Below are 23,241 nucleotides of genomic sequence, written 5' to 3' on the forward strand. Positions count from 1 at the left end.
ATTGTAAAATTTATTTCTATAAATTTGTCGGTAGTTGAATTAACATTAAATGTATATTAATATTTCAAAAAACGCATATAACATTATACATGTACAACAAAATATAAATTAACTCAAACAATATATATTCACAATGTACATGAACTGAACAATAAAAAATTTTATTTATCACAAAATATCAAACCTAAGAACCCTAACAAACCTTCATCACAAAATAGACATTCTCCACTAACGTGATTCGAGTAAAATGTAACTTATAAATCGTATATAAAATGTTCAATTTTAACTTTTTCATTGTATTATTTTGGAATCTAATAGTAGTATTGAATGGATATTTTAAAACAATAATATGAAAAGATTAAAATAAAACATCCTATATAACTGGTACAAAAATAATAGTATACAAGTTGGTGGAGTTATTGCTGATTTCTTTGGTTACTTTTTTTAGTATATAGGGATGCAATTCAACAAAATATGTACCCGTCAAAATAAAATGCAGTACACCTTTTTCCTTATTTATACCATTAAATTAAAACTTAAAAGTATGCTTATCAGTAGTATTAGTTTTCCTAAGCACCTCTGCAAGACGTCGAGACGATTCCAAACCAAACTGATCTAATGGTATTCGCGACATTACTGCTATTCTAAAATTATATAAGAAACATTTTTAACAAATGGTGTTCGAAATATTAAAATTATTGTGACTACAATTTTTATTACCTTCCGCCAGATATATTATATAAAAACTTCCAATACGATGTTCGTAAATTGTGTGGTTCTAAGACAGCTGCATGAAAGAGCACTGCTGTACTAAAGCTATAGAAAAAGATTGCGAACCATTTTACTTCAGGTACAATTTTTTTTTCTGTGAGATCATTCCATAATAACTGAAGTAAAAAAATATGTTAATATCCTTATAGGTGGTAAAAATGGTATTAAATAACTTATAAGATACCTGTAACGCTTTCCACATAAAATATAAAGCTATTGTGTTGCTACTGTAAGCCATAAATGTTAAACCAGCTATCAGTCCAGCAGGAATTGCATAATAACTAGAATCTTTATTAAAAGATCTCCTTAATAAACAGGACACTAGCTAAAATATAGTAAAAATAATTATTATACTGTGAAAGAATACAATAACTTATAAGTAGAAATAGAATAGTACCCTATAAAGTCCTGTAAAACTTCCTAAAAACACAGCCAAATTTAGATTACTTTTTTTAAAAATTGCAGACTTTAACAATTGAGGTTTTTTAAATAAGTTTTTCATTTGGAAAAACAACTTAACTACTAGTTGAGCACTCAGAGCATAGCCAAGAACTTTGATGCCACCCTGTAAATAAAAATAATATATAAATTGATTTGCATCTGTATCTAAGTATTTAATATTTACTAATTGATATACGTACTTTTAAAACATAATGAGTACAACTATGAGGATGTGGACATGGACTATGTTTACTTCTTTGTTTTAACTGATCAATAATTTTCTGATACGCTTCAAGTGATTTCATGAAAATATTTAAATTCTTTTTATTACACTTTTTACTTATATGATTTACTTTTGTTGAACTTTCACTGTCAGAAGATGTTTGCAATTTGGACTGTGAGTCACTCTGTTTAATATAATCAGGATCTTCGTATCGTCCAACAAGAATTCTAGTACAAAATTTGAATCAATTTAAAGTAATTTTATATAAACATCCATAAATTACATGGACAGCAATATGTACCTAAGTATTCCATATATAGAATCCTGTTTATTTGTTTTAGAGCGGAAGAAATAAAGTAACAATGCTATGCTTGTTGCAAAAATATATGTTCCACCATTTGGAATGGAGGAATAATAATTCCTTGCCAATCCCATTAAAAATATTGATTCTGTTGCCTAATAAATAATGTATGAATTTGTTAGACATGAAAAGACATTCATAAAAGTTATCATTGTAATTAATATATTATATAACATTTCATAAATACTATGATGGAATCAAGATATTAATACTAAAACTAAATCACTTACTACATTAGCTACATATAGACTTAGTAAAGTACGTCGAGGTGGTCTTTCAATTAAAATAGCTGTCAAACTAGATAAGAAGGATGGAAGAAATGATACGCTCCAAATTGTAAAGCCTCCAAGTAAATGTCTGGAATACACAACTTTAAGAAATGTAATTCATCGTGATAAACATCATAATCAAATTATGTAATATTAATTTTATTAATAATAGTTGCATTTGTCACTTATTTAAAAACAAGCTTTAATTGATAATATTTTATATAAAAATATAATAACTATTCAACAAAAAATACATTTTATTCACTTATTGCGCTGTTAAAAATAATGTTGCAAACCTTATAGTACAAATAAACATAGAATATGAAAGAGAATTCCATGCAAGGAAAGCTGTTGATTGTAATATACCCAATATCGTTTTTTTAATGTCTTCTTTAGATGGTTTTTTTCCTTTCATTAGAAATGCAAGCTGAAAAAAATTAAAATATGCAAAAACAGTAAGTGGTTGATTTTAATGACTGAATTAAATTCTCAGTATTACTATAAAATTAAAATACTGATTTAATATTAATACCTTAAATATTGATTTACCACCTGAACACTAATTTTTCTTAAAAAAAAAAATAGGCTTCAAACTTATCAGATCAGCTGATTAATACTATACCAATATGTACAGACATAAATGTCAGTGTTTACAATGTAAATATATTTATTAATGCGTATTATAAATCGATACAAAAATTATATAAAGAAAAAAAGTACTGTAAATTAATGTACTAAACAATAAATGTACTAAAATGTACATTTTCATTGCAATAAATTGGACGAATTATCTGCATAACAAACGTACTATGTAAACTGTGCAATATATCTTGACGCTTTCTTGCAGGGTATGCAAGCCAAGACCGGTTGTTGCATTGATGCACGAGTCTTCCCATGGATGTAAAAATTCCTTACAGGATGTGTCGATGAACTTACTAAACTGAGTAGGCATTTTTTGACAACTAAGTGCAGTCTCTGATCACAAAACGATCAATTGTCCGGCGAACGTTACATAAAGAAAACAGAATTGAAATGACACTTATATCACGGTTTATTGTATTTAGATTTTACGAAACATTTTATTAACATCATTTTTCCATGTATTTAACGTTAATTGCGCAACGCTAACACAAAATCGATTCGATTAACAAACTGATTACAAAGGATTATTTACTGGTTTCAGGTACAATTGACGATTAGATAAAAATACTTTTTGTTCTGAACTTCGACTTCTTAAGATCATATGTACTTGCATGAATATTTGTATGAACACAACCATGCGGACTCGTCGAACGCCCGTCACTGACTGAATTGTCCAACTGTCCAGGATCGGAACTCGAGATTCGCTATTGAACGACCTTTCACACTTTCAAGTTCTACATATTTTAATGGCTATATATAATACAATTTTTAAGCATATTTTAAATTTTTATCTCCATTTACTTCTTTAGCTGAAAGATCGTATGTAAAATTTAAATAATTATCATTGTCAGGGCCTGCGTAAAAAACCGAAATTTCGAATTCGCGCTTTTTAAGTTTTGACAACTCACGACAAGTTTAACGCCCACAAATTTTACGGAATTTTATGCACAGTATATAATTATGAGTACTTATAACATTTTTAAGTATAATATACACAGAATTGTAGCAACTATGAAGAACAACTTCTATACTTTGCAACTGAAATGAATTTTATGCAAGATAACTTTCTAATTACACTTTTGATTCACCGTTATCATGAACCTACTTGATGTGAAAGTACACTGAACGAGAAATATTAATATATGGATAAATCCGATTACGTATGAATTTCATAATTTTTCTCTTGTATAAGATTTGCGATAAATATAGATTACTACCACTAATAATTTGTTATTTACGTTACGTAAAATCATTAAACTGTTTTTATGCTATTAACGTTACGACGTAGTATAAGTTATTGCATTATACGTATTTCGCTTTGAACTGCATCAAACTGTTGTAAGATTACATGCACTATCTATGAAATTATTATCAAATGCATTACGGAAGATCAACATACACACCTCATCGATATTACCATCGAAAAAAATCTATCAGGAATCATTAGCAGTGAACGAAAAAAAGCAATAAAAAATGTTTACAGAATTGCGTAGTTTTAGAATCAGATACATACTACTTTCTTTTTTAAAGTTTAGAGTTCAGAAAATCAGTGATGCAATAAAATGGATTTTTGTTTTATTGGTTATTGATGACAGATTATAAAGTTTCACTGAACACAGGTACGCGTAGTAACATGGACAAGTGGTTTTCAAAATTGAGAACATCGTAAAATGCTGTCATAATATATTTGTAACATATTAGAATCTTTTCGAATACATTAATCAATGAAATTTACAACGATCGCTAATATTATTGTGGTGTCACCAAAAGTAGTGTACCACTTTCCGTAATCCGAAAGTTAAAAAATTACAAAATTCAGAAATTTGAAAGTTCGAATCTTTTCAATGTCTCAGTAAATTCTCCCTAGATAAACATTTTGCTGTTCATTCAGTGTCATTCCACTAAGCTTTTCGATGGACACTTTATTTGCTTATCACTGATACAAACAATTCAATTTCATAAAAGGACAAGAAAGCAGTGCAGTCGCGACTGATTATGAAGCATAACAGCATCACTACTGACATCTACAGACTATTGTCAGAATATTTTTACAGATAATTTCGCAACATTTTAATCGCGGGCTACATTCGTTTCGTCGATACCAAATACAAAATACGAATCAAGTGAACATTATTTCTCATTAATAATTTATATTTTGTCGATTTATATGATGATGTTTTGCATCTGGGCAATGAAACGGGTTTATGAGTCATATTTTATTATTGTCTGAGTTTGCTAAATGGTACATAGTATTTTACTGATTTATTTTAGTGAAATCAGTCAAGAATCTAATATTACGAGTGCAACATCTGCCGCAGATTTCGGCGCAGATACAACGCTGTACCTGACTGTAGATAATTTCAGGTCCTATTCGTTAGACTTGGAAAGACACTGTATCAGATAAGGGGTGACACAATTATGTTTGGATTGTGATTGGCCGTAACCGAATAGGTAGTTTTCCGTGTCTGATGAGCAGGAACTGTCAGTCGCATTTTAGCTACACATGATAACTCACGTTGGTATATAAGGGCAGTCCGAAAAGCAGGGTGTATCAAAACACTGTACACAATTCGAGGAGGAACAGTTACGATTGCCGTGAGATATCGTTGCATCAGATCAGAATCATCTTATGCAGTATGTAAATTAGGTAAGTATTCTAAGCAAGAAAGTTATATGTAAATTTAAATATCTTGCCAGTGACATGTAAATCTTACATCATTTTTTCAACATGCGTGATAGTAAGTATATTTGCATATACGGTAGAGGTATTATTGACACGTACAACGTAGCTTCAATTTCGCTAACACGTATAAATTGATTTTTGAGAAAAATGATACAAAATCGAAATATGATTACAGATAAAATAATTGTTCTTTTTTAGCAATTTTTTTCGTACATTTCTTTTTCATTTCTTGCTAATTAAAAAATGGATAGTTTGTATGGGGGTTAAGTGTACATTGTCAATGGTCAGAATTTATATTTCATGAAAATTCCAAATACGAGACAGTTTGATTTTCAGATCATTTTTATTTTTTACTTTCAGCAGTACAACATCCAGGATTAATTCTCAACGACGCATTGTATTTGACTCAAATCACGCTTCGAACCCATTTAAAAAAGTGAAGAGGAAATATTAAAAAAATGACTACAGGATTGAAGACAATGGAATTTCTACGATTAGGACGACGAGTTCGTCGACGTTTGAACGCACGAAATGGTGAGTAATCGAAAGACAAATATTGTTTCCATTGAATTCAAATCGTTATACTATCAAATGATCTTTTGATAACATACCGAAACGTGAGTCCGTTTAATCAATTGCCTAAGACTTTTCGCACGTGATACTATTTATGCCGTATAATCGTCAAGTTCGCTGACATTCATTTAACTACGGCGTGGAAATATTTAAGAATTGAGATATGACGGAGTTAAGAATGGAGATTAATTCTTGATCGAATTTATAAACGGAAGTACTGAATCGAGATATAAATTTTAAGCTGATAAAGCTGCGTTTAGATTAAACGAGTGAGATCATTTTTTCTCGTGCGTGTTGCGTGAATGATCGACAAATGTTTGTGAAGTTTAAAACGAGCGCTCGAATGTTCGGTACAGCGAATTGAATCGCGTATTCCACGCCATTCAAATCGATGCGATTCAATTCCACGCAATCTAATTCGGCGTGTTTCAATTTCACGCGGTTTCGTTCTACGCGACTCGATTCGACATGTTCCAACTTCGGTCGATTTAGTTCGCGAATTCAAATTTCGCGCGATTTGTAAGATTTAATTTAAGTGCAGCGCGCTTCAATATATAATTGGTTAATATTATTTGTTTCATGGTCAATTCGTAGCGAACGTGTTTTTTGACTTTTTTTTTAAATGCTGTTTCAGTCCCATGATCAGAATTAGTGCTTGATTTCGCAATTTTTTTTAACTATCTTAACGAGGAGAAATTACCCCTTAGAGTTTGATGAACATTACATACTAATAGATCACGTTATGATTCTATTTATACAGCGAGGTATTTTAGAATGAACATAATTTAGAACCTCGTTCACTCTGACATCAAAATGTATGTATTTATATTTTTACAGAATAATAAATATAAATGTAAAAATCGTACAAAACTAATTTACTATTTACCCATATTTCCGTGCACAGCATTAATCAAAATTAAGATTAATTATGATCAATGTAAAAAATTAATTCCTTGTAATAATTCCAAAATTAAAAAATTCTAATAATGTATATTATATGCAATATGTACTGCAAGATATGTAAAATATGTAAAAAGTAATAACTGATTCATAAATTCTACCAAATTTTCATAGAATAATGAATATTTACGCGATCAGGCGATCTGTGTTTTGTTGTTGTTAAAATTCGAGCACTATCTCCTATTACCTCACTTGTTGAATAAAGCATATATGTACTTTGATAAGTGGAGCTCGTTATATGCGTCTTATACATTCATGAAATTGCCACTAAATGCCATCCAACTCGGTTTGAGAATCAAAACATTACTGTGGCGCCATAAAGCACACAATTTAAAACCCTTATCAACGCAATGTAAATTTGCCATCGTCAAATAAGACTATTATTAAATTGCTCAAATTAGTTTCGGGATTACTTGTTCGTATCTCTTTTATTATTTGTCTACAAAGGTATTATATTGTTTGATGATCGAAATATTATACTACGTTATATGCTATGTTTCGTCGTTGATATTTACTTCTACAATTATAGCAACGGATTACTGCGTCACTAAACAACATTTTTCGCGAAAGCCTCTTTAATACTATTTATCCGAATTCCGATGCTTATTATCGTTTATTAGCATGGATTTTTATTTGTGGACTTATTCGTTTTTTATCCGATCAAAGTACATTGAGTAATCGCACATTATTACATTTTACAGATTTTCTGTCTCGATCAGAAAGCCGTGCACTGAAGAATTTTTCTGACAGACGCACTGCCCGAATAAGTCTTCAAAGGGTCCGGGTGTTACAAATTTTTTGAAGATTTATTACATGATGAAGTAAGAAGTCTGGAAACACAGTTTGCGAATTTAGGGATTTAGGGACTTAGAGATTTGGGAATCAGAAAATTCCCATTGGGTTAGAAAATTCGAGATTACAGTTTGGAAATTTTGGAAGTGGAAGATTTGAAATTTAGAAGCTTTAAGATTGTGATCTGATCAGTGATTAAAGATAAACCAAGTAAGATCAGTGATCAAGATTAATTTATGTCAAGTAATTGCTAAGTAATCAATAAATGAGGAAAGCAACTTAAGCACGTCAACTCAATGATATTTAACCACTGATTAATATTGTAATACACTGATAATATTGTAAATTTTATACATTTAATTTAAATATTTTCGTTGATATTTATATTACCGATCAACCCCCGTATTTAAAAATTGAAGCTCTGAAGAATGTTTCTATCTAACAAACTCCTTTTAATAACATAAATTTTATTTAAATATTCTTGCGGGAAGTCAGTCTATAAACATTATCGCGCACAAGTTTCTGTCGATTCATCTTGTATAATGAGCATTAAAATCGTTTACCGAAAAACATGCGATTTTGCTTTTTGCAATTTACACGTTTCTGCCATTACGAGCCGTGACACAATGAATCATACCTTTTCATATTTCTTCCGCGAATTGACAGAAATGTTCAATAATTCATTGGTCAAACCGCAAAATCGTGGAGATGGTTAAGTACCAGCGTTCTCAGTGAATGCGTAATGAGCACACACATATACATAAGGACCTTATCTTGTATGCGATTGTATGAAAAAAACTATCGAAATCGTTTCTTCGTCGAGAGAGATGAACAGAAGAATCAGAATTATAAACGTTCAGAATTACTTGTAAATGTCGTGATCGAACAGTACCCGTTTCGTGCAGCATTTTTTCGTCTTCACTTTGTTCTCACATTTATCATAGTTGCCGAAGCATTATAAAATACGTGCGGTAAGAATTGTGTAAGATGAGCGTTGTTATCGAACAAATACGAGTATTAATAACACTCTAAATTTAGTTTGTAACTCGAGATTAAATTGTGGATGTATTTTGTTAAAAATGGAAAGTTGATGCAAGTTGTTTTTTGTGCAGTGAGCGATCAGCTTCTTGCGGACGGTGAAGAGAAGAGAAAGAGGATTGCGTTGAATATTGACACGAAAATGCTGAAGATTGGATTCCTTGGTGGCGGAAAAATGGCCCAAGCTTTGGCGAAGGGCTTCATTCGAGCAGGTAACAAATATTTTGAGTTTAGATCAAATTATACTATATGAGAGCTTTCTGGCTCAGCACACCACAATCCCAAAGTTCTAAAGTTCCACATTTTCAGAGTTCCAGAATCCTAAATCTCCACAGTTCCAGAAGTCTAATTCTCCAGAGTTCCTAGAATACATTAAAAATTTAATAGGAAAACTTGCATGTTCTAATGTTATCAGAAATTAAATTTTCTTATATACCAAGATTTACTTAAGAAACGTGAACGCCAGCTACGACGTGCAATGCAATCAACCAATTATATAAATTCTTCCTCAATTGATATTCAGATTTAATGTTCCGACAAAAAATTATTAGCCGTGGTTGAACTTTTATATCCATAAACATTTAAATTGCTTCATGAAAATACATTCAGCTTTTAATTGCGTTGACGCAAATTGCGAGGTCGATTGAAAAAATTGCAATTTATGATCGACAGGTTTAAGCAAGGGCGATATGATGTTGGCTAGCTGCCTTCCAAACGACGCGGGCAGCATAGAAGCATTTAAGGTGAGCCAAATTTCACGCGCATACGTGAAAATGATGCTTCGTGTTATGTCGTCGCAATTCCTCGTCGCTGCATCCTGATAAAAGATAGATAATCAAGCAATCTTAGCGTTATCAGTCTAGCATTTGCTTGGAAAAAACATCAAAACAATAAATGTTTCTTGTTTGTTCGATAAACAGATACGAAAGTTGTAAACGTGTTTGGAAACCGGTTCGGTACACAACAACTACGTTACCTTGTGCACGTGTTTGATAGCGCACACGGTTTATCAAAGAAAAAGATCTTAGAGAAATGAACTATTTCGTGGAAGCAACAAAAACTTTCGGCACATTTAATTAGCAATTATTATCGAATCGAAAATAATCTTGATCGGTAGTTCGCGAATGTGCTATCAGGATACTTGATCGATTTCGAAATCTTTCGTTATTAATCTTAACTGATTCGTCGATAACGTAATATTAATTGCCCATAAAGTTTGCATCAATTCTGGTTTCTCTTTATCGGACCTAGGAAAATTTCCAGTATCGTGTCGGCTTATCATTCACGATAATTCTATGAACAACATTATAACCCTGGAGCTTAGATCACTGCAAATTTGATAACTTACCGATATATTTATATTGAGTTTAACACTGACTGTTATATATCTAAATAAAGTCTTCACAATAATTAACATATGCTTAGAGTCGTTGCTTATCTAAGGATATCAGGATATAACAGAATTCATACAAAAGCTGCTCTGAGTGCAGCTCATTTTATCTTGCATTGCATTTCCAGGAATTAGGATCCAGCACTGTTTACACGAATGGACCCGTAATCGATCACGGAGATGTTCTGATTTTATCGGTGAAACCACAGGTGGTACCGAAAGTTCTCCCAGATTTAAAGAATTACAGGAAACTCTTACTGTCTATCGCGATGGGCATTCCGCTGTCATCACTGGAGAAGGTAATTGCAAAACCTAAACAAGTAAATTGCAGTAATCAAGAGATTATACTGGCTTACGTTGTGCATAAGACTTATCATGATGCGCAATTTCAAGACTGAAACGTTTGATCTTAACTTAGGCTCTTCCGGAAGGCACGCCAGTGATAAGAGTGATGCCCAACACCCCTGCCCTTGTGGGCTGTGGTGCGACCGTGTACGCTCGTGGAACGTCGGCTGGAGATAAGGAAGCTGAAATAGCAGAGAAGTTGTTTTCTGCAGTCGGTTTCTGTGAAGAAGTTCCTGAAAATTTAATTGATCCTGTCACTGCTTTAGCTGGTTCCGGACCTGCATATGTAAGTTAAAAAGATATCTATAATATGATTGGTAACTATGTTTAGTAAAAGTTAAATACAAAAATATTTTATTCAGGTGTACATGATGATAGAAGCTTTAGCTGATGGAGCTGTAAAAATGGGACTGATGAGGCATACCGCGTATAAATTGGCCGCACAAACTGTTCTTGGAGCTGGCACCATGGTCCGAGACACGAATACTCATCCAGGACAACTTAAAGATGACGTGGCTTCACCAGCAGGTTAGAAGAGAATTGCATAAAATACTTATTAATGTCTTATTACTTTCCTACTTATGTGTTCTTATGTTCTTCAGGGTCTACCATAACGGCAATTCATTATTTGGAACAACATGGTTTGAGATCGGCAATAATCGGGGCAATCGAGGCTGCAACGAAACGATGTAAAGAAGTCAGTTCACTTTCGGAGAAAAGACTGGATTAATGGTAATGGAATTGAAACTCTGTACTGTAGTCGGCTAAAGTTATCAAAAGGAAACTGAACCATAAATACAATACACTTTAACATGATGCGTCGCGTTTAATTCTGCATAGTATATAATTTTTTTAAAAAAATATTTTGTATATTTTGTACATAATCCTTTTAAATTACTAAATACTAAAGCTATGATTTATTGTACATTAAAAGCGTAGCATTTAAAATTATAGATCTGTTATTTTTTGTGTTGATAATAGCATATTTTATAATGAATGTTACAGTATATAAAAATATATGTAAATATGTTTTGTATTTAACATTTGTATATGCTTTAGCATAAAACGTGTAATTATATTTGGAAACCTGTTCAAAGAACATTTTATAATTATATACTTTAAAAAGACTACAGAAAATATAAAACAATATATGGACTTGTATATTGCAATATGTAAAAGGCTATGTATCATTTTGTACTCTTATAATAGATTTTTAATCATCATTTGTCAAATATATTGTTATGTAACAACGTTGTTTGATACCATTTACTGAATACTGTTTTAAAAGCTGAAATGCTGGCCTTAGTGTTAAAATTGGTAATGTCAAGCTCAACAAGAGTATTGTATTAGTAGCAAAAGAGAATACTCGTAAACAACTCTAACTGAAACATATGGCAACATTGAGAATAAAGTATTTTTCAGTATGTAATAAAAATAAAGACGTTATTAATCACTAGTTATAATCTTATTTTCAATAGCATCTGGTAACCGCTCATCGTCTTTAGATTCTGATCGTTTAAAACCAAGATTAAATTCTGTTTTAAACATTTCTCTGTAGTAACTTTCCTTAACTATATCACTTTCTGGAACACCTTCTTCTTTACATTTCAATACATAAAGTTTATGCATTGCGGCTATACTTAATCTAAAGTCTAGGTATCTTCTTGCGGTACAATCTCTTGAACCCGATAATTTTTCTGTCGGAAATGATTTAATGTGTTCACGCACTCTATCTTTAACATTTTCGCTCTTTTTTGTTTTTGGTGTATGTTTTCCTCTTTGGTCTGGTCCTATGACTCCTCCAGGAGACGACCGTTTCTTATCCATTACGTGACGTACAAATTTCTCAGACACCGCAAAAGTGCTGAGAAACATGCACTTACACACTGTGATAAACTGTCCTTTCAATAAAAGAGAATAAGTAAATGTAACTTGTCTACGATGTTCTGATTTAACGTTTCCGCGACATCGTGTCCGTTGCTTAGGAGATTCCTTGACCAATAGCGCAACGTATTGTTTCCGCTGTTCCCAACTGCACGTTTTCCAAAAAACATTATGCAACTCTTCCCTAGCCGCTTCGTCAATTTTATCCGAACAACGTATGCGACATTTACATGGCGGTCCCATTGTTTTTGCTGGAACTATTTTTCCTGCAAATTATAAGTTTCAAGTGTAGATCTATCTCTTTCTATTTTTGAACATTTCTTCTAAACAAAATAATAATCACCTCCAACTCCAATGTATTCTTCTCCTCTAAGCCTAGCATTTTTTTTTATATTAACTTTCCATTGTTCTGGATTTTTTGTACGTTTTAAAGGTTCCCAACTATCTTTCTTTGTTTTTGATTTTTTTAACTGTTTAGATTTTATAGATTTTTTTCCATTTATCTCTACTTCTTTCAACTGATCTGATAGCTGAGTACTCCTGGAATGATCTATAAAAGCGTAAATACAGATTAGCAGTGTAAACATTAATTATGACTAATAAAATGTTATTTACTCCTACTTCTTACTTGTTAATGGATAACTGGACGAAACAGCTGTTCCTTGTTGATACTCTGATTGTGTAACTACATCCATAATAGAAGATTCTCTCCACCATTGACTATTTGTTGGCATACCAACCGAAGTAGCTATTGGAACCATGACATATATGTTAGAACATAAACAATTAAGTTATATTAGTCAAAACTAATATATGTTTTCTTGTTCTTTAACTTACCTATATTATTTTGGAATTTATAATAAGGTGAGTCAAGCGATACTAGCTGTCCTTGGTTCACATTTAAATTCTGTTCATTAAACCAGGGTTCTGTCTCTTTTCTTATCATCTGACCATTTTGTTTATGAGAATTAATTAACACTATGTTTTGTTCCATTTTCTTATCTACTGCATAATTTACAGCTTGTATATCCAGATAATTATTTAAAATGTTTAACTCTAAACTTGGAACAATACATTTTATCTCTGCTCACAATAATTTTTCCATATTTATTTTCGTCATCTCTTATGCAGGATAAAAAATTAAAAAACCAAATAAAAATACGGGCTGTTACATTTTTTTCTTCGCACTTGTTTGATTGTAGTTCAGGTTAGGTTACATTTCCTTGTTTTAAAATTAAATAGTTCGTCATACAATTTTAATTCACTGCTTAATGATGTAATGATTTGAGACGAATACTTCATAGTAAAATGTTATTTTAAGTGAAGACAAACTGGAAGTAAATAATAATAATTCAATTATTTAAATAAAATTAAAATATGATGTAATAATAATATATTTACCAATTCATTTGATCATTATTAACAATGAAGTATTGCATTTCACACAATCTTGTATTCTTATATTAACAAATCGTACTTATGTTGTTTTTAAAATAATAAAACATATATAATTAGAATGGAATTGTAAACATTAATGTCTTCCTTAACCTTGTATGATAAACAAAACAATAGGTGAATATTTGAACAGAAGAGGGCAACACATGCAATATGGAATCATGCAATTATATACGAATTTAGTATTTAAAATGGTGTAGTGGCGGGCAATTGTAACTTCGTGAGTTTGTTATAAATAAGAGAAAAGTGACATTATACAACAATAATTCTTGTTAAATTAATTACAAAAGTGTACTGTATTTATAAAACTACTATTTGAACAATTTGCGTTGAATAAATAATGCGTTTTTAATTAAGTGAAAGTGAAAGGTTAATGCAGACCTTGTATTCACTTTTAACATAAGTAGGTTAAAATTCTTTTCGCCATTATTGACTTGCGCTTAATTTTATGTGATTAAGCTCACAACGATATAATTCAACATAACGAAAGGTGGTGGAAAATTAGAAAAATCAATTTTAATTTATTTATTTAGTTCATGTAGAAAGTTTCTAGAACGCCGACAGGTGGCAGCACGCTGCGTTATTTTGATCGAGTTTGACAGTAAGAAATTTGATCCGAAACGTTCGACAAGTGGCGTTCGGCGTTAAAAAGTGTAATGTGCGGTACGTGTAAACAAAAGTGTGTGGAGTTTGTGCAAAATGTTGAGCGAAGTTGACGTACGTCTGTAATAAATGTTAACCTCATTAAATAACTTTGTGGACGTCGGTCTCAAGGGGTATTTCTGTTACCGTCCGGACCATCAGACATTACAATTTGCAGTTTGGGTAAGTGTATTTTAGGTTACCTATCGAATTATTTTAACCACAATCTCATCCGTTTCGATGATTTGTCACATCCGTATTTTTTCATATCATTAAAAAACCACATTGTTCTTACAATTCGGTTAGTAATCACACTGTAAACCAGAAACCAATATCTGTCACTAATTGTCACCTAACTTTCATGACATGTGAAAAAGATACGCGTTTGGAATTAACCTTGAAAGTCAAATTTGCTAATATGCACTCTTTTTCGTAAATGATACAGATAACATCGTGTGCCTTTCAAATAAGTTTTATATGTCGGAACATTTGCTTCTAATACTTTTCACGGATAATTTCAGTGTAAAACGCACGAATAATTTGCGCCTATTTTATTGCAGTAATGTTTATCATTATTATATGGTTATTCTTAGTTGAATCGAGGACATATTAAATTATATTAAATATATAATTAACAATATATATTAAATTTACTATAATATATTAACTCTATATATCCATGTATATATTTGTGGTTAGGTTTCTGCCGTAAACACGTGTGCTTTGTGTATACAGATATATGCATATTACCATTAATAAGGATCTTGATAATTGCATTATGAGGGGCTATAGGTTGTTTACGTTAAAACGAAACGTTGTTACAACGCCTTCGATAGCTCAGTTGGTAGAGCGGTGGACTGTAGTTGGTTAGTTGATGAGAGACATCCATAGGTCGCTGGTTCGAATCCGGCTCGAAGGAAGTGATTTTTTTTATATTTTAAATTTCAATTTTTATCCTCACTATTAAACGTATAACATTTACTTTTTTTTATTGTTGCAAAATATCAATTATAATTGAATTATATAATAATACAGTATATTTATAATATTTAGAGAAGTATTTATGTTCTGTTTAATATTTTTTTAAATCTTGATCTCATCTTGGTCATTGTTTTACTACATCGAATAGTTGCTGCCCTCTGGAACTGCAGTTGCGATTACAGTGCACGTTCGTGACGATAACGTAGTTTATCTATGAACAGTAAGATATTACACACGAATGATAAAATTGTGTACCGATTTAGATCAGATTTCATAATTGAAGTCAATTAAATTAAATTCATCCAGGTGTTTAAACTTCGTCTATAATTTTGACAAGAATAAATTTAAAAATCAAAACGATAAAATTACGAAAGTGTCCTTGGATGTAAAGTTTACAAAAATTTAAGTGGAAAGAGAAATATGTCTCTAACAGTTTCTGCACGAGTTTGCAATAATCGGTCTTCTATAGATATTTCGAACGAGCGGATATTAATAGAAAAAACAGCGAGTTCATCGAGGTGAATCGCGAAGCAAAAAGGAATTAATCTGTCGTCCAATCGGGCGGATCGTACGCGGAACGCGTCGTCGATATCAGCGCGCGATGCGTCCACGTTAATTTATCGTCTCCCGGCTCTAATCGTCCTTCGTAATTTATTACTAGTCTGTTCATATTTATTGGCGGTCCGACCGGGTGTATTGTACCCACGAAATTGCTTATATTGTTGCCTGCTCGCTTGATCGCAATAAATTATTTGTCCGCTGAAGGTGCGATACCTGACGCGTATCCGATAGATTGCAATTGTGGACGAACATGATTTGATGGTGCTTGGTATCAGTAAGCTTTGTGCACGGCACTTGTGCCGCATCAATCGTCGACAAAGCAAGCTTAAAGTCTTACAATAGAATCCAGGAATATTTGTTCCCTTTCGAGCTAGTGTGATTGATGGAGAAGTAATGTTTTGATGTATGATTTTTACTGGACGAAGAGCTTTTGTCCGTTGTTCGGATCTATTTGTTTTTCGCGTCGTTTGTTTTTAACACTTCGATAATATACAGTAAAAAAACCTTAAATAGTAATTTTTGACATGGATATAATTGATGAACAAGTATTAGAGGCATAAAAGGAAGTTATGTTAAGCAATAAGATTAATAATTTTATATTAAATTATGTAAAAGGTTACAAGTTCAAATCACATCGAAATCTCCATAGATAAAGGCTGCAGTACCACAATGACCACAATCAGAATTAGATAATGGACGAATCGTTTTGCACAGAGTCTGACGATTCGCTCGTTCAAATGTTTGTGCAGAATTTCGATGCTGGCCAATTGTTCGACCACCGCCGGGCGTAACTTCTCGTCATTTGAATAACAATAATCGCGATCATGTGCCGTGTAGCGAAATAGTCGTTCATCGATACATCGACTAGTACAGAAAACTACTGAACCAACGCTAACGTTCCCAAATCGAATATACGGAAGACTTTCGTTATATTGCCATTGGGGGATGTAACACGTTACGATATAAAATTTCATTATACACTGATGGTGTAACGCGATATAATGCTAAATGTAGTGCATCGTTAATGTATGATATAACGGAAGACTCTCGTTATATTGCCACTTGGGGATGTAACACGTTTCAACATAAAATTCCATCATACGTTCATTGACGATGCAATGCGATTTAATGCTAAATATAATTCATCGTTAATGTATGATATAACGGAAGTCTCTCGTTATATTGCCACTTGGAGATGTAACACGTTTCAACATGAAATTTCATCATACGTTCATTGACGATGCAATGCGATTTAATGCTAAATATAATGCATCCTTTATGTATGATATAAGGGAAGTCTTTCGTTATATTGCCACTTGGGGATGTAACGCGTTTCAACATAAAATTTCATTATACACTGATGGTGTAACGCAATATAATGCTAAATACAATGTATCATTATATAATATAACGTGTTGGCAATATAACATGTTGGTGATATAACGCGAGGTAAAAATATTCGTTGCTAATACAATTTGATGTTGAAACAATGCAATGGTAATACAACGTGTAGGTTAGCAATGCATTGGTAATATGGCAATATAACACGAGATAAATCAGCTTGTTGGCAATATAATGCGAGGCAATATAACGCGAGGTTTGACAACGCGTTTTTGATATTTGATGATATAGTTAATGTTGAAACGATTAATGATACAGTGCGTGGTGAAACAGTGCGTGGCAATATAACGCGAGGTCAAATAGCGCGTTGGTATTATAACACATGGTAGTAAAATTTTAGTACAATCGGTTGGTAATAAAATGCTCGATAGTATAATTCCTGATGACGTAATGAGTGGCGATATAGCGCGAGGCGATGTTAATAAACCTACGAAAATAAGAGAATTATATCTAGAAAGTAACTATTCTGAATAACAATTGCTGGGTCAGACATGCCTAGCGTTGTAAGTTACAGGATGAAGTAAATTTACAGTCCCTGTCGTACGTCAATATCCTGGTACGGCATGATGTTCAAAGTGATTTTCCATTCCCCTTGGAATCGTAATAAAGCTTGGTGTCACCGTTACAGACGACACGAAGGAAATAGAATGTCTAACGGTCTCATTGGTTCGAGATCCGTGATAGCACGGCCGAGAGATACGCTTCTCCAGGTGGAGCTCTCTAGTCACGATGAATCAAAACAGCTGGATATCCGTCGAATACTTGCCTAGTCTGACATACGTTGAAAAAAGATTGCGTAACAACGAATCGTTTCGTGCATTTGATCGGTTCTTCGATAACGCCAGGGGATGCATTTGCATTGACACACAACAAATTTCACAATTCCATTCACGGATACTATGCTGAGAATCCGAGGATGATTTTCATAAAGCATGGGACTCATAAATCGTATTTTTTATTAGATTCCGATCGAAACGAAAGGACCTTTTCGCGAACACTTCACGAATCGTACGGTGATTTACATTTGCGTTCAATGCTTGACCTTTTGTTTCAAGGTGTATCTTGATAGATGTACAGTCGAGAGCAAATCTGAGTTCTTTGGGGAAATGTGGTAGAGATATTGGGATTTAGGGATTTAGGGATTTAGGGATTTAGGGATTTAGGGATATAGGGATTTAGGAATATAGGGATATAGGGATTTAGGGATTTAGGGATATAGGGATTTAGGGATATAGGGATTTAGGGCTTTAGGGCTTTAGGGCTTTAGGGCTTTAGGGATTTAGGGATTTAGGGATATAGGGATTTAAGGATATAGGGATTTAGGGATTTAGGGATTTAGGGATTTAGGGATTTAGAGATTTAGGGATTTAGGGATTTAGGGATTTAGGAATTTAGGGATATAGGGATTTAGAGATTTAGAAATTTAAAAATTTAGGGATTTAGGGATATAGGGATATAGGGATATAGGGCTTTAGGGCTTTAGGGCTTTAGGGCTTTAGGGCTTTAGGGCTTTAGGGCTTTAGGGCTTTAGAGCTTTAGGGATTTAAGGATATAGATATATCGGGATCTAGCGATTTAGGGACACAGAGATATCAGGATTTAAGGATTTAGGGATGTAGAGATATCGGGATTTAAGGAGGCTGAGGTATCGACATCGGTACTTAGAGATATCTGGATTTCGAGATATCATTATATAAGGGCGTCGATATCCAGGGATGTCGGTATCTAAAGGCATCCATGTCCAAGGATATCTATAATCAATATCATCGATACCTAAGGACCTCGAGATCTAAACTTGTTGTGAGTCCGAAGACTTGGGCGATTAGAAATTCGTGGAGTTAGATGTTTACGAATGGAGACTTTGGGATTTGTCCATCTATCTATGTCTATGTCTATGTCTATCTATTGTCTATCTATCTCCTTTTGCATCTTCTTCAACTTTGTGGTTTAAATGTCAGTCCTCAAGTAAAGAACGCCCACCGATCGCAACAGGTCAGCAACTTTCGCAATAACCAAATCACACTCGTATCAGTGTCAGTATTAAACATGACGCTCCTAAAACGTGACCCAAGGATTATTATACTAGAAGAATACCAATTAACCATTCCACGCAACGAACGTTGGATTCCCAGGAAATTAAAACGGGTACCTCCCACCATCCATTATTCACAGAAGCAGAGACGCGGTCGGGAAACATCGGTGACGATGTGTCCTTATTTAAAAAGAAGCTGTAACGTTACGTGATCGTGACGCAATTCCCTAGGTAGTATCGCGTTCGTCGGGAAGAGGAACACGCCGGAAGAAGGTTCGCGGTTAATGAAATTGCCTAAGCAACGACCGCGTGTTACGTGTCCCCGTGTATAAAGGGGAATCCTGGGATCTTTACTGTTATGCAAATCGCGAACGACGAGCTGAAACGATTGTCGAAGGCGTTACACCGTTACACCCAGCTTCCACCAGCCTCCTAATTTTAATTAAGATCCCTATCGGTTTCTTCCCCGGCTCGGGGATGCATTTCACTCTTCGTCGAATCTGTTATAGAATTTTAGTTAGTTAGTTCCGGAATTACCTGGTGGGATAGACGTCGTTTGACCTTTGTCTCGCGTTATATCGCCACGCGTTGTATTGCCGATTTTTAGCTTATAGTAGAAATTTGGAAATTTTGGGATTTGGAAGTCTTTTGGAAATTTGAGAAGTTGGAAGATTTGGAAAATTGGGGTATTGAGGATTGGGGAATTTATGGACTGATTAGGGAATTAGGAAATGGGGGTATTGGGAAATTAGGAATTGGAGAATTAGGGAATTGGGAATTGGGGAATTATGGAATTGGAGAATTGTGGAATTGGGGAATTATGGAATTGGAGAATTGTGGAATTGGGGAATTATGGAATTGGGGAATGGTGGAATTGGGGAGTTATGGAATTGGGGAATTATGGAATTGGGGAATTGTGGAATTGGGGAATTATGGAATTGGGGAATTGGGGAATTGTGGAATTGGGGAATTGTGGAATTGGGGAATTGTGGAATTGGGGAATTGTGGAATTGGGGAATTATGGAATTGGGGAATGGTGGAATTGGGGAATTGTGGAATTGGGGAATTGTGGAATTGGGGAATTGTGGAATTGGGGAATTATGGAATTGGGGAATGGTGGAATTGGGGAATTATGGAATTGGGGAATGGTGGAATTGGGGAATTATGGAATTGGGGAATGGTGGAATTGGGGAATGGTGGAATTGGGGAATTGTGGAATTGGGGAATTATGGAATTGGGGAATGGTGGAATTGGGGAATTATGGAATTGGGAAATGGTGGAATTGGGGAATTATGGAATTGGGGAATTATGGAATTGGGGAATTGTGGAATTGGGGAATTATGGAATTGGGGAATGGTGGAATGGGGGAATTATGGAATTGGGGAATGGTGGAATTGGGGAATTATGGAATTGGGGAATTATGGAATTGGGAAATTATGGAATTGGGGAATTATGGAATTGGGGAATTATGGAATTAGGAAATTAGGGAATTGGGAAATGAGGGAATTGGGGAATTATGGAATTAGGAAATTAGGGAATTGGGAAATTAGCAAATTGGGAAATTAAGAAATTAAAAATTTAGGAAGTTACAAAATTTGTATTTAACTACTTCTTACCGCCACCCTTTCCTTTCTCCCCAAAAAAGCTCATACCTCATTGCACTCTACCTCAACACAATTCCCCAATTCCAAATCATACATAAATACCTAAACTAGTAATATAACTATTCCTAACTACTATTACACTGCAACACACTATATCCTCACTAATGTATTAAAATCGAGCACGCCGATAATCGGTTCGCTACGTTTCACGTGATCGTTCGAGACGTCTCACGAGCAAGGAAAGACGTTTTTCGATTTAATGAAAGAGTTCCAATCTCGGATCGATCGGATGGCATCCTCTCCCCGTTTCATTCCGTCGCCGTGTTCACGTGCAATCCGCTTCTGAGTCGCGACCCAAACAAATACCAGGTCCAGCCAATATTGATCCTGTCCAAGTTTCTCCTTTTCCACCTTCTCCTCTGCTACCAGTCATCCCCGTTCGTCTCGAACAATAGGCACCGCGAACAACTCGAATTATCTGACTAATGAAATGCTTTTAACAGTCCCGTTTTAGTTCCACTATTTAGGAGCTTCGGTGGCTGGTTGGTTCTTCAAAAATAAGTTCTTAAGGGATTTTAAACGAGATACTCTTCTGGTTAAGTGTTGAGTATTTTGAACTGATGGGTCACTGCTCAATGATTAGGCTAATTTAGATTATTCTTGCGAATATACGTTGTTTGCAAAAGTTCTTCTGTTGTCTGGGTGTACTGTTTCTCATTTTCATTATTAATACTTTAATTACTTCTACAAATATTTTCGCTAGGTTTGAATAATTTGAATTGAAGGATCTATTAATTAACACGTTGACTGCCACGTCATTCATTTATGGGTGATACTTGAGTTGCTAAGCTGATCTAACACGAGTATTATTAAAAATTTATTCACTTGCCTCATTCTTGCATTAATTACATGGATCTATGGAAAATAAATGTAATAAGATATTGTGAAGATATTTGGTATATTATAAATAAATATGTACTATATCTATTAATTAACACGTTGACTGCCACGTCATCCACATATGGGTGATACTTGAGTTGCTAAGCTGATCTAACACGAGTATTGTTAAAAATTTATTCACTTGCCTCATTCTTGCATTAATTACATGGGTCTATAGAAAATAAATGCAATAAGATATTGTGAAGATATTTAATAAAATTTATTATAAATTAAAACACTACTTGATGCAATTTTCAATTGTTTTAGTGTGGTAGTCAATATGTTAAAGCATATGTGTATAAACACTTTGTAAGTCCAGTTTTTCACTACGTTACGGATGCATAAATGATCGGACCTAATAATCGCAAATAGTTAAACCACAGCCCACAGGTAATTTTTTATCTATATCGAGTGAAACCATTCATCAAAATCGTTCCCCCTATGTCCCGTGACGCAAATTTCCAGCAGTCGCACGATTCCAACCATGCGAGCATGGTTTAACGCGTGAATAATTAATAATTCATAGGAAAACACGGGCCCGTTTTAATTTCCCCGAAATTCCGCGACCACCTGGCCAAAATTAATTCCGACCAACGAACAAAAGCATGCAAACCCGGCCAAATTGCGAAAATATTTCGTCGACGAACGATTGTTTAGCTACCGAAAGAGCAATCAACCGTGTTAGATGTAATTGCAATTACAGATGTGTCTCTGATGAACGCACTTGCCCAACCGTGCAGTGCTAGATTCGATCAAAAAAGGGACTACACACGAGTACAAAACACGAACATCCGCGCTTTGACAATTTTTGCATTTTCAATTTTTTATATTTCCAGAGTCGATATTTTCAGAATTTCAGTTCGAACATTTTCAAACTTTGTAAATTATTAAATTTCTAATTCTTTATAGTTTCTAGTTTTGTGCCTCTAGAAGGTTAGTACGTCTGGAGAGTCGTTGATATTGATCATGTGCCAATTCATTCGTTTCGTTCCACTAGTCGTCAAAATCGTTTCTCACAATCCCAAAGTTACTGGCTATGAATTTTTATGGCTTGTACGCTCCTGGTTATCGGCCGCTATCCAACCACGAACCATCTTTACTTATTTGCACGATTCATTACGAATTTTTTACCGCAGTCTTAACGGTATACTTTATAACGTACATTCTTTATTTTACTACTAAGATGTTGCTCGCATAAAGTGTCTCGTTTAAACCGAGAGTATCCTCTTCCTCTACTGTATCCTCGAAAATATC

The 23,241-nt window shown here is 33.8% G+C and overlaps 5 protein-coding genes and 1 non-coding gene across 17 annotated transcripts in view; 4 read left to right on the forward strand and 2 right to left on the reverse strand.

Moving 5' to 3' along the window:
• Nucleotides 1-134: 134 nt before the first annotated feature.
• LOC100877922 (transmembrane protein 135) lies at nt 135-4,092 on the reverse strand. 4 transcript variants are annotated; one of them, XM_076542236.1, is made up of 10 exons: nt 3,509-4,092; nt 2,874-3,441; nt 2,362-2,492; nt 2,027-2,153; nt 1,737-1,891; nt 1,413-1,662; nt 1,169-1,336; nt 956-1,096; nt 721-887; nt 135-644 (listed from the first exon to the last, which is right to left on the reverse strand). In XM_076542236.1, exons 2-10 carry the CDS (start codon nt 3,015-3,017, stop codon nt 530-532), a joined length of 1,398 nt encoding a protein of 465 aa, XP_076398351.1. In that variant the 5' UTR covers nt 3,018-3,441; nt 3,509-4,092; the 3' UTR covers nt 135-529. The 4 variants fall into 4 exon arrangements, with proteins under 4 accessions (XP_076398351.1, XP_076398356.1, XP_076398362.1 ...); XM_076542241.1 differs by having other exon boundaries at nt 2,874-3,431; nt 3,509-3,745; XM_076542247.1 differs by having other exon boundaries at nt 2,027-2,166; nt 2,432-2,492; nt 3,509-3,745.
• Nucleotides 4,093-5,022: 930 nt separating this feature from the next.
• LOC100882226 (Pyrroline-5-carboxylate reductase-like 2) lies at nt 5,023-11,944 on the forward strand. 3 transcript variants are annotated; one of them, XM_076542355.1, is made up of 8 exons: nt 5,023-5,354; nt 5,751-5,924; nt 8,828-8,965; nt 9,426-9,496; nt 10,272-10,442; nt 10,562-10,774; nt 10,851-11,016; nt 11,091-11,944. In XM_076542355.1, the coding sequence occupies exons 2-8, from the start codon at nt 5,849-5,851 to the stop codon at nt 11,216-11,218; spliced, it is 963 nt and encodes a 320-aa protein (XP_076398470.1). In that variant the 5' UTR covers nt 5,023-5,354; nt 5,751-5,848; the 3' UTR covers nt 11,219-11,944. The 3 variants fall into 3 exon arrangements, with proteins under 3 accessions (XP_076398470.1, XP_012142431.1, XP_012142432.1); XM_012287041.2 differs by having other exon boundaries at nt 5,754-5,924; XM_012287042.2 differs by lacking the exons at nt 5,023-5,354; nt 5,751-5,924 and adding an exon at nt 7,625-7,744.
• LOC100877808 (uncharacterized) lies at nt 7,333-13,912 on the reverse strand. 5 transcript variants are annotated; one of them, XR_013041650.1, is made up of 7 exons: nt 13,774-13,912; nt 13,210-13,703; nt 13,001-13,120; nt 12,716-12,922; nt 10,102-12,638; nt 9,190-9,570; nt 7,333-9,115 (listed from the first exon to the last, which is right to left on the reverse strand). XR_013041650.1 is itself a non-coding variant. In XM_003704044.3 (5 exons), exons 2-5 carry the CDS (start codon nt 13,364-13,366, stop codon nt 11,935-11,937), a joined length of 1,188 nt encoding a protein of 395 aa, XP_003704092.2. In that variant the 5' UTR covers nt 13,367-13,703; nt 13,774-13,912; the 3' UTR covers nt 7,333-11,934. The 5 variants fall into 5 exon arrangements, 1 of the variants encoding a protein (XP_003704092.2); XR_013041649.1 differs by having other exon boundaries at nt 9,730-12,638; XR_013041648.1 differs by having other exon boundaries at nt 9,200-12,638.
• Nucleotides 13,913-14,510: 598 nt separating this feature from the next.
• The window catches only part of LOC100877476 (von Hippel-Lindau disease tumor suppressor), a 123,013-nt gene continuing 114,282 nt past the window's right edge, over nt 14,511-23,241 (forward strand). For both annotated transcript variants that reach the window (XM_076528877.1, XM_003704041.3), the window contains exon 1: nt 14,511-14,652. The gene's annotated coding sequence lies outside the window, so the exon portion shown is untranslated. The remainder of the gene's footprint in view (nt 14,653-23,241) is intronic.
• PH4alphaEFB (prolyl 4-hydroxylase subunit alpha-1) overlaps nt 14,512-23,241 on the forward strand; it is a 386,407-nt gene continuing 377,677 nt past the window's right edge. For both annotated transcript variants that reach the window (XM_076542175.1, XM_076542177.1), the window contains exon 1: nt 14,512-14,652. In XM_076542175.1, the coding sequence (XP_076398290.1) occupies nt 14,560-14,652 (93 nt within the window). In that variant the 5' untranslated portion in view covers nt 14,512-14,559. The remainder of the gene's footprint in view (nt 14,653-23,241) is intronic.
• On the forward strand, nt 15,296-15,388 carry TRNAY-GUA (transfer RNA tyrosine (anticodon GUA)). The gene is made up of 2 exons: nt 15,296-15,332; nt 15,353-15,388. It is a non-coding gene; the product is annotated as a tRNA-Tyr (tRNA).

Source organism: Megachile rotundata, chromosome 1, assembly GCF_050947335.1.
Source record: "Megachile rotundata isolate GNS110a chromosome 1, iyMegRotu1, whole genome shotgun sequence".
Classification (NCBI taxonomy): domain Eukaryota; kingdom Metazoa; phylum Arthropoda; class Insecta; order Hymenoptera; family Megachilidae; genus Megachile; species Megachile rotundata.